The sequence below is a fragment of the Monopterus albus genome, unplaced genomic scaffold (assembly GCF_001952655.1).
Source record: "Monopterus albus unplaced genomic scaffold, M_albus_1.0 scaffold24.1, whole genome shotgun sequence".
In the NCBI taxonomy this organism is placed as follows: domain Eukaryota; kingdom Metazoa; phylum Chordata; class Actinopteri; order Synbranchiformes; family Synbranchidae; genus Monopterus; species Monopterus albus.
The window spans coordinates 642,756-652,508 of NW_018127904.1; the positions used below are offsets into that span (position 1 = coordinate 642,756).

The 9,753-nt window shown below is 41.4% G+C and overlaps 2 protein-coding genes across 11 annotated transcripts in view; both read left to right on the top strand.

Moving 5' to 3' along the window:
* The window catches only part of baz2bb (bromodomain adjacent to zinc finger domain, 2Bb), a 50,592-nt gene extending 42,298 nt beyond the window's left edge, over window positions 1–8,294 (top strand). For 2 of the 10 annotated variants that reach the window (XM_020594694.1, XM_020594698.1), the window contains exons 26-40: window positions 811–1,034; window positions 1,566–1,640; window positions 1,802–2,039; window positions 2,145–2,207; window positions 2,303–2,447; window positions 2,544–3,244; window positions 3,473–3,743; window positions 3,863–4,018; window positions 4,144–4,298; window positions 4,495–4,700; window positions 4,998–5,133; window positions 5,610–5,756; window positions 5,944–6,233; window positions 6,523–6,666; window positions 6,986–8,284. In XM_020594694.1, the coding sequence (XP_020450350.1) occupies window positions 811–1,034; window positions 1,566–1,640; window positions 1,802–2,039; window positions 2,145–2,207; window positions 2,303–2,447; window positions 2,544–3,244; window positions 3,473–3,743; window positions 3,863–4,018; window positions 4,144–4,298; window positions 4,495–4,700; window positions 4,998–5,133; window positions 5,610–5,756; window positions 5,944–6,233; window positions 6,523–6,666; window positions 6,986–7,148 (3,114 nt within the window). In that variant the 3' untranslated portion in view covers window positions 7,149–8,284. Of the gene's footprint in view, window positions 1–810; window positions 1,035–1,565; window positions 1,641–1,801; window positions 2,040–2,144; window positions 2,208–2,302; window positions 2,448–2,543; window positions 3,245–3,472; window positions 3,744–3,862; window positions 4,019–4,143; window positions 4,299–4,494; window positions 4,701–4,997; window positions 5,134–5,609; window positions 5,757–5,943; window positions 6,234–6,522; window positions 6,667–6,792 lie in introns of all 10 variants that reach the window. The other 8 variants (XM_020594699.1, XM_020594696.1, XM_020594693.1 and 5 more) reach the window with 8 other exon arrangements.
* A 525-nt stretch (window positions 8,295–8,819) lies between these two features.
* LOC109957095 (WD repeat, SAM and U-box domain-containing protein 1-like) overlaps window positions 8,820–9,753 on the top strand; it is a 13,548-nt gene continuing 12,614 nt past the window's right edge. Inside the window, 2 exon segments of the mRNA XM_020594690.1 lie at window positions 8,820–9,749; window positions 9,752–9,753. The exon segment at window positions 9,752–9,753 is cut by the window's right edge and continues 131 nt beyond it. Of these exon segments, the coding sequence (XP_020450346.1) occupies window positions 9,491–9,749; window positions 9,752–9,753 (261 nt within the window). The 5' untranslated portion in view covers window positions 8,820–9,490.

The window sequence follows — 9,753 nt, forward strand, 5'->3', positions numbered from 1 at the left end:
CACATGATTGGCTGTAGACCAAAAGAGAAACCTGATTCAAAAACAAACCTAACATGTTTGACATTATTAAAGATATTCTGTGCTGTCCTGCAACTATTTTTCAAATGTTACACTGCCTGCCCTGTGCGCCTAGTGCCAAATAGCATTTGAGGCAGAAATAAATCACTATGCATTTATTAGTTGCAGCTATTGGTTAACACAGCTTAGTGAGGAAAAGGGAGCACTTGGTTTGATTCAAGGGCTCTCACTGCTCATGCAAACACAGCAGAATCATTGTCACATGAGACTGAGATTGCACAGGGATCTAAATCACATTCACAAAACGATTTATTGTGCAGCCCTAAGTCATATGACTGGTGATTTTTAAATGCTTCCTACACTATGTGCACATACACACAAATATTTCTTTTAAATTTGATTCAGATATGACTCACTGATTGATGCTGCTGTAGCTAATGCAGCACTAGTGGAACAATAGAGACATAGTCTTGTGTTTAAGTATGAGCTGACAGCAGGGACAGGATAAGCCAATACTTGAGGATACGTGTGTTCAGCTGTTGGTTTACACTATAATTCATCCTACAACTCTTTCTCCATGCAGTGCTGCAGGGTGTAATTATGCCTTTACATTATTTTACATAATCTTCCTCATAATAAGAAGCTATCTAATGCTGTTATGTGCCCCCACCCATTGTGACTGTTTGCTTGCAGTTATGGTATACAAAAAGGAATTTTTGTTTAAGCTTAGCAGATTGGCTTGTTTGCTACAACAGTGATTAATCTCCATCCTTTAAACGCTACTACTTTTAGAGCAAAACCAGCTTGGGGGACCATTTGACTAATGTGGAGATCAACCGAGACAATGTGTCTGAGATCTTGCAGATCTACCTGGAGGCTCACTGTGAGCAGACAGAGCTGGCTGTTCTGGCCCTCAGCCTCAGGACTAAGGCTTTTCAGGCCCACAGTCCGTCACAGAAGGCCTCCATGCTAGCTTTCCTGGTTAATGAGCTCTGTGGTAGTAAAGCTGTAATCAGGTGAGCATCTTGCCTCCTTCTCATACTCATGTCATCTTTTAATTTTGCAGCTTATGAAAAGAAATGATTATTAATTTACACTTTTCCCTAAAAGAGAGTAAGGAAGGAAGTTATTTAATTATAGTAAATGAAACTACCACTAAAAGAAAGCCTGGTCTTTTTAAGGTTTTAATACACTTGTCTTAAATAAGTCATTGTTGTCTTGTAAAATTTATGGAGTACACTGCATAAGCAGTTGTTTTATATGTGCTTGATATGAATAAATTAACCTCTTTGAGAGTGGACGATGTTAGCCTCTTTCACTCATGGCAGGCTTAACTTTTGCTGAAATAACAGAAGCATCAAAAGGAATGTTAAGTATTCAGTTTCACAGGGTTACATCAACCTATGTGATATCAATTTTTCATTAGTACTGGTAATACTTTGAAACACATCTGGCGCCTATTGCAGTCTGATGCAATAGTGCCATGTTGTTATTATACAGGAGAGTCACTGAAACATCTTTTTCAATATTTTTCTGGTGTTTTGCAGTGAGATTGACAAAAGCATAGATCACATGACCAATCTGAGGAAGGATAAGTGGGTTGTTGAGGGGAAGCTTCGCAAGTGAGTATATAGGTGTTGCTGGAAGGTTCTGTGCATACACTTGAAATTTGTGATGGTGATGCTGAAACAACCTGGAATTTTTAACTAGTTAAATCTCAGAGGACTGTAGACCCTAAAAGCCAAGTTTAATTTCTGCCCTGTGCATTTTTTTTCCCCCAAAGACTGAGGAATATTCATGCCAAGAAGACGGGGAGGAGAGAAGGCAGTGTAGGAGGAGGGGACAACCACACCTTTGTCATCGCCACTGCCAGAAACAAGTCCAAGAGGAAAGAAGGGGACAGTGAGGAAGAAGAGGATGAGGATGATGACAGTGAGGACCAAGGAGATGATGAGGAGGAGGAAGAGGAAGAAGAATCAGGGGGAAAGAAAGGGAAGAAAGCAGAGACATGTGAAGAGGAGGTCTGTGAGAGCATAATGCTTTTACTGAAACCAGCAACTAAAAAATAAGTTTGTAAATGCCAGCTACTCTACTGTCCTCACACTGATGAAATTCTTTTCATCTAGGACAACAGTGTACACTCAGTCAGTGTCGAGGAGCTGGAGAAACAGATTGAGAAAACATACAAGGTAAATGAAATGATCTGAGTCCGTTTTATGTGGATGAGTTTGTCAATGAATTTAATACATGACAGTTTAACCTCCTGTACCGTCTGTCTCTGTAGCAGCAGAGTCAGATCAGACAGAAGCTTTTTGACTCCTCTCACTTACTACGCTCCATGATGATTGGACAGGACCGCTACAAGAGACGCTACTGGGTCCTTCCACAATGTGGTGGCATCTTTGTTGAAGGCATGGAGAACGGTGAAGGTGCAAACCCAAACTGACAGCTCAGTTTATTATATCCACTCAGAGTTTTAATGTTTCTTGTGCACTTTGCCTAAGCTGACATTTCATGTTACTCAGGCTTTGAAGAGGCGGCGAAAGAGAAGAAAAGACAGAGGACTGCTTCGGTGATGAGTGTAAAAGAGGAGCAGCTGGAAGAGACGGAGATGCCAGTGGTTTTCTGTCCATTACAGAACACAGACAGTGGTACAACCATAGCAAAGAGGCAGCAGGACAAAGACCATCTCAGTCTCTTCCTCCAGACACCTGGCTCCTTATCTAAGCTCAACAAACTCCCTGAAGTAGCTAAAATGTCTCAAGATCCAGACATCAATTCTCACCACAGTCACAACACTCATTCTGCTAAAGTCCCTACCACTGCCTCTTATCCCTTGTATCCTATCTCTCAGACAGACATATCCCACAGCTCCCTGTCTGCAGCCTCTCAGCAGGGACTCATTGATAAAATGGATACTTCAGTGCCATCTTTGCTCAGTTCCCCTCAGCTCAAGAGCAGTCCCTGGATACCCTGCGGCCCTCACTCTATCTTTCATGATGACCAGCTCTCCAAAATACGGACAGAAAAGGGTAACCAGTGGTTTAGCCTGTTGCCTCGCTGTCCTTGTGACGATTCCACGGTCACCTCTGGCTCAAGTCTTCCAGCCTACTCTTCTCCACAGACCATTAGCGCCAAATCCTCCTCCCTCTGCCCTAATCCCCTAGCTACAGCCAACTACAATACTCCTGCTGGGATCAATAACAGAGAGTCATCTCTCCTCCAGGTTGGTGGAAAACAATAACGCTACAGTATCAATATACTTCAGATCACACTGATATGTGTTGCAAGTGTTATTCCATATTACATGACCATTTTTCCCATGTTGCGAATGGATGTGAAACTCTAAGCTTTGTTATAGTGGTTGCCTTGTACAGCGTGTTGTGCATGTGGTAGTGGAATAAAATTGTTATAAATTGATCATAATTTAAACTGTGTGTATTTTTCCTCTCAGCAAGTAAAGTCGGGCAATCCCCAAAACAGACTGATAGTGTGTGACGTGTCCAGACAGCCCCTCCCTGGCGCTTCTCTACACTCTGTGGTGGATCTGGCCTCGCAGTATGCAGAGGGTAATGGGAACAGTGTCCTCTTCCTTGCTAATAACAAATCTGTCAACAACACTGAAACCCCAGTGGCCCAGAGTGACAAGCGCCTTTGTGCCTCATTCCCTGATATGGAGGTGGCTAAGACCCAAGACTACCCTGGTCCTCAGCCTATCCCCGAAGGTAAATATAAACACAAAATATATCCACTGCTCAGACAACACTGTCACTCATTTCCCTACTGTTAAAATTACACACTTGTGTGACAATAGGTTTTAAATATGTGCTGTGTGTGTTGGCAGAGATGCTGCATGGATGGTGGAGAGTGTCAGACATGGAGGCACTGCACAATCTGGTTAAGGCTCTCCACAGCCGAGGCATCAGAGAGAAGGTCTTGCAGAAACAGATCCAAAAGAATATGGAATACATGACCCAGCTCTGTGCCAACAGTAAAGATGGTGTGTCCACAATAGGCAACAGCACAGTGATATAAATAAACAATATATTATTTGACCTTTGAGATGCAGCACTTTGTTGCCTTACATAAATAGGTGGTAATAATTGTATGTATCTGTGGCGGCAGTGATTGATGTGGTAGAGCTGGAGAAGCAGGAGGTGAGTGAGAAGTCAGTGGAGAGTTGGTGTATTGAGGAGCAGGCCATGGAGGTGGACACCAGCTTGCTGCAGCAGGTCGAGAAGCTAGAGAGGAAAGTCGTCTCTGCCAGCCTGCAGGTCAAGGTACAGGCAAGGAGGCATCCTGCTCTGTCATCCACTTAGCTCATGCAGATGAGAAATGTGGTTTTCATTATCATGATTTCTACAATGTATGAAGGGATAGGCTCCAGTTTCCCTACTTCATATACTGTAGATGTGCCTTACTGTTTTACCAAGCAGCATGTGGTGACAATCATAATTTCACCACTGTATCTCTCAGGGTTGGACACACCCTCAGCTCCAGTCAGACAGGGAGGACCTGGTCTATCATGAGCACAAGTTATTCACTTCTCCAGCTACAGAAACAAAGGGTCAGAGAGAAACCAGCACAGAGGACAGTCCCAACACTGTGGTGCGGCGGCCCAACAATCCGCTTGACATCGCTGTCACTAGGCTGGCAGAGCTGGAGAAGAACATTGAACGAAGGTACCTACAGTACAGAGAAACCTTAAAGACAACCATTTAGATAAGAATGGATAATGCTATTGTAACTATACATGATGCATCACATGGGGGAAAAAAAAACGACTGACATTTTCAGCTTTCAACTGTTCTTATGCTCCACAATAAATGTACATGGATGCTTAAAACGTGATATTGATTCCCGCTTATTTTTGAAGTGGTTAATGTTTGTTGTTATTGGCTGTTATCATTCCGTGAGATAAAATGACTATGTGTTTGCTGTACAGTAATACTGAAGTCTGATTTTCTGTGACCTTAAAGTAGTGAGGAGGAGGCGACTCCTGGGCTGAGGTTGTGGCGTAAAGCCCTTAATGAAGTCCGCAGCTCAGCTCAGCTGTCGCTCTGCATTCAGCAGCTGCAAAAATCCATCGCCTGGCAACGGTCCATCATGAAAGTGGTTAGTGATGCCTTGTGTGTGTCTCTATCAAGGATTTGTTTGTCTTCAACAGCTTTATCATACATAAATTTAGAGACCAATTTATAGTGCATACTACCCCTCTTTTTGCAGAAGATTAAACGGTGCTTTCAGACTGATTGGCTTTTCATTTCATTTACTAAAAGTGTGATCAATGTGGTTGGTTGAATTTTTTTGGTATTAAAAAAGTAATATGCATAATTCAAAGAATAAAACAAATCTACAAGGCTTATTGTTCTTGTGGGGCTATGTAACAGTTGAAAAGAAGCTAAAGGTACACTCGCAGCATGAATCAACATCACCAGGAAATGACTGTTTAAGACAATAGCGCAACCAGTAACAAATCGGTGTCATTCAAAAAATCTGGCTACACAAAACTACATAAACTCCAGTTCATAGTGAAGTGCAGTATCTCTCTCTCTCTCCATACATATATATTCGGTATGGTTTGTTTCCAGCACTGCCAGCTCTGTCAGAAAGGAGATAATGAAGAACTGCTCTTACTTTGTGATGGCTGTGACAAAGGCTGCCACACATACTGCCATGAACCCACGATCACCACAGTACCTGATGGCGACTGGTTTTGTCCCACTTGTGTGGCCAAGGTACATCAGTGTACCCTGAGTGGTGACTCACAGACCTGATACTCTTTTATTGTCATTTAATAGAATCTTATAGTGCAGTATCACTGTAGGTCTCAGGGGCCTCACCTCATGTAATTGTCATGGATAAAGTTGTAGCTAATATCCAGTTAATTACACTGAATATATGTTTTTGTGTTCTGTCATTCAGGAAAGTGGTCACCCCCCCTGGAGTGAGAAGCAACAGAGCCAAACAGCTGGAGGAGGGAAGAAAGACAGTGAGGTAAAGCAAAATAATAAGCCACCCGTGGTAGGAGAGCTCATCAAAGAAGAATCTGTCGGCAGCAACAGTCCGACAAAGAAAGGGACCAAGGAGTTCAAGAAAAGAAAGAGAGACGACAACCCACCCAGCTTCCAGGCCAAGCAGCTCAGCAGCCCTGTCTCCTGTGCAAAAAAAGTCAAACTGGCCAAAGACGACACAAATGACCTGGCAACGTGCCGGTACGTATGGACACGTGTTCACTGCATAGGACCCAGCAGCCTCATTGAATGATTAGACCATTATCATCATTCCTTTTTTGAATGTGTAGTTATAAATCTACCATAGTCCGGACAACCATGTTGAGATTTTAAATACTAAAGGCTGAAATCTGTTTTCACTATAAGTGGGGGGGGAAATCATATGATGATGATGATGATGCTTGATAAATCATGATGTTTCAAGCTTGCTCTGTAACGGATGGAACTACTTTGAAATGAAGTGAAAGGTTTGCCCTCCTGTTTTGTCCAGAGTGCTGCTGGCTGAGCTGGAGGGCCATCAGGATGCCTGGCCTTTCCTCTCACCAGTCAACCACAAAGCTGTTCCTGGATACAGGAAGGTCATCAAGAAGCCCATGGACTTCTCCACCATTAGAGAGAAGCTCGCCAACAATCGGTATGTGGTTTCAGTTTAGTTGGTGTTTAAAAACAGTTTTTACATGCATATTATCACGAGTATTTATAGTTTTAAATGTAAATTTCAATGCTGCATATTATTTGAAACAATTTCTAATGATTACAGGTACTTAAATTTGGAAACTTTCATCATTGATGTGAACCTGGTTTTTGATAACTGTGAAAAATTTAATGAAGATAATTCAGAAATCGGACGAGCAGGCCACAATATGAGGAGATTCTTCGACAAACGATGGACTGAACTACTGAGATAAAAAACAAAAGGTCTGTTCTCTACATAACTTCATTTTTGTTGTCAGGGGCCTTCTCTTCACTTGTGACACTAAATACAGTTATACTGACACCGATGTGCAATGTGAAAAGACAAACGCTTCCACTGTATCTGGTGAGGAACAAAACACTTGGATTATATGGATTAACATCTTCAAGTGCAATACTGTTTTCTTTATCAAAATGCACTGACTGGAACTCGGTATTGTGTTTGGTAATTGAGATTCACACTGTAGGTAAGTCATTGACTTTTTTTATCACCAGTACTGCAGTAGAGCTTTGTGTACATGTGTATTTATGTTTGTCTTTTTTCAGAAAAACTAGAAAAAAAAACATTCAGCTTTAACAAAATGTGAAGATTGTTTTAAGGACTGTTGAACAGGCCAATCAAAGAAGAACTGTTTAGAGCTTTGTGACCATAGGATGCCAGCTGTACTGCTGTTTATCTGCATTTCTGACTTGTGCAAAATATGAGGCGGTATCAACGGCACATCAAGATCAATGATTTTTATTGTCTATTCACTATATGTGCAGGACATACAGTTTCTCTTTCACCTAGTATTGAATGCCATACCATTTGGGGAACTAGAATAGAATAAAAGTAGAGTAAAAATAGACTAAAGAATAAGAAAACAAAGTCATTGATTAGGATAAAACGGAACGGTACAACCTAATGTAACATGTAGTGTCCAGTTGTCGCTATTAATATGTCCTATTTCTACGATGTATAGTGTGTACATACAAACACGGTCTTGTTGAATAATTGTGAATGCAGAAGTTTGATTGTTGTATTTAACACAGTAAGTCTTGTATATTGCCTGAGCTGAACTTAAAACACTGCAGTCGCCCCAGTATTGTAGTGCCTGACCTCTGACAGTGTACAGAGGAGTGTGCCCCCTGATTTTCAGTGTGTGTGTGTGTGTGTGGGTGTGTGTGTGTGTGTGTGTGTGTGTACTGTACCCATAGGAAACCCCTTAAACAATGTAAACCTCTTAAATAGCTTTTCCTCTGAATCCATGTGGTGCATATACAGTACTATGTTTCATCTCAAAGCATTATCTTCAACCAGTCTTGTCAGACATCCTGTGGACAGATGTGGGAACCTGCACTGGGCTTCAATCCAGCCAGCAGTCAGACCGTGTTCCGGTCCACTGGAGGCATCTGAAGAAAGCCGAAGTCAGAAGTAACTGTATTTTATTATGAAATGAGTGGCAGCTTTTGTAAGAATATTATTTTTAAATAGTTGTGTGGTACAGCTTAAATAAACCTGGCTTTTCAAAACAACCCTATTACCCACTCACTAGCTCACCTTTTTAGACATGTTATAATAATCATTTAATATCATTGATACTGGCTAAAGTTAGACCACTGAGCAACTGAGTGCCAGTGTTTTACTTGTGTACCTGTATTAAAATTTTTGCTACTTTGTCTCCAATTAGAAAATAATGTAGCTACTTTAAACTCCACAGTGATGGAAAGTAACTACATTTACTGAAGTACTATACCTAAGTACAGTTTTGAGGTATCTGTACTTGAGTATTTTTGTGCTACTTTGACTTCACTACATTTATTTTATAGCTTTATTTTCTAGTTTTCAAAATGAGATCAATAAAACAAAATGCAGTAAAATTATAAGACTTTATTGATCTCCATTGGAAAATTCATGTAGCCGAAATTCAAATAGGCATAAACTGATTCAAACTAGCTCCACCTTTACCAACTGTAACATTAAATAAGATGTACACAATGTATTGGTAATTCTAATCTAATAATATGATGTATATTAATGTTAAATGTGCCATTTTGCTTAATGACTGTTTTGATAATATTTTGTCCTTAAGTATCATTTTGAATGCAGGACTTTTACTTAGTATTTACACTATGGTATTACTACTGTTAAGTAAACAATCTGAATACTTATTCCACTGCTGATGCTCCATTGCATTTAGTTATGTAGCCTACTGCTCATAGAAAACCTGATAATCAAATGAAATTCATTGAATACATGTACTGAACCTACACAAAAGTGCACGAAGGAGTTGAAATGCACCCCCACATCGACTAGTTACATTAAATGTCTGCTTACGCATTAACGTAACACGGAATATAGCCAGACTAAACACTTTTGTGTTTGATTCTTAAAGAGAATTTTGCTTCTAATTCGCATATCAATTTGCTTAAGTGGGCAACTGTAATGTTTTGACCCGTCGTACTTATGTTGGTACCAATCTCACCTGTTTATGGAATTTTGATTATGAATATGGACATTGCGTAATTCGGCGTCACATGCCTGATAACGACTCTAGGAGATAACGCAGTATACAGGTGAGCTGAAACAGGAAGTGTCACGAGTTTCTACCCTGGACGCACAAAGGAACAGTCTTTACTTAGTGCTTTGTGTCAAACGACACCAGCAGCTGTTTTGTATCGTCACTCGGCTCTACTCTCTCATTTCAGAGGCGAATATTTTAGTATTTTGCGCCACCTTGTGAGGGAACCACTCCCTCTTCAGAGCCACCATACACCTGTTAAAAATGGTGTCACTCGTTTGCACTCTCCGACACCATACGGACGAGGTCAGCTGCTGTGCTTTCTCTCCTACCCTCCTGGCGACCTCTTCCGGCGATAAAACTCTCCGTGTGTATGGCACAGCCGACTTCTCGGAGCTTCCTTTTTCTCCTCTCTCGGGCCATAGCTACGGTGTTCACTGCTGCTGCTTCAGCTCCTGTGGCAGCTACCTGGTCAGCTGCTCCACAGACGGCTCCACCATGGCGTGGAGCTCGCACACAGGTGAGGC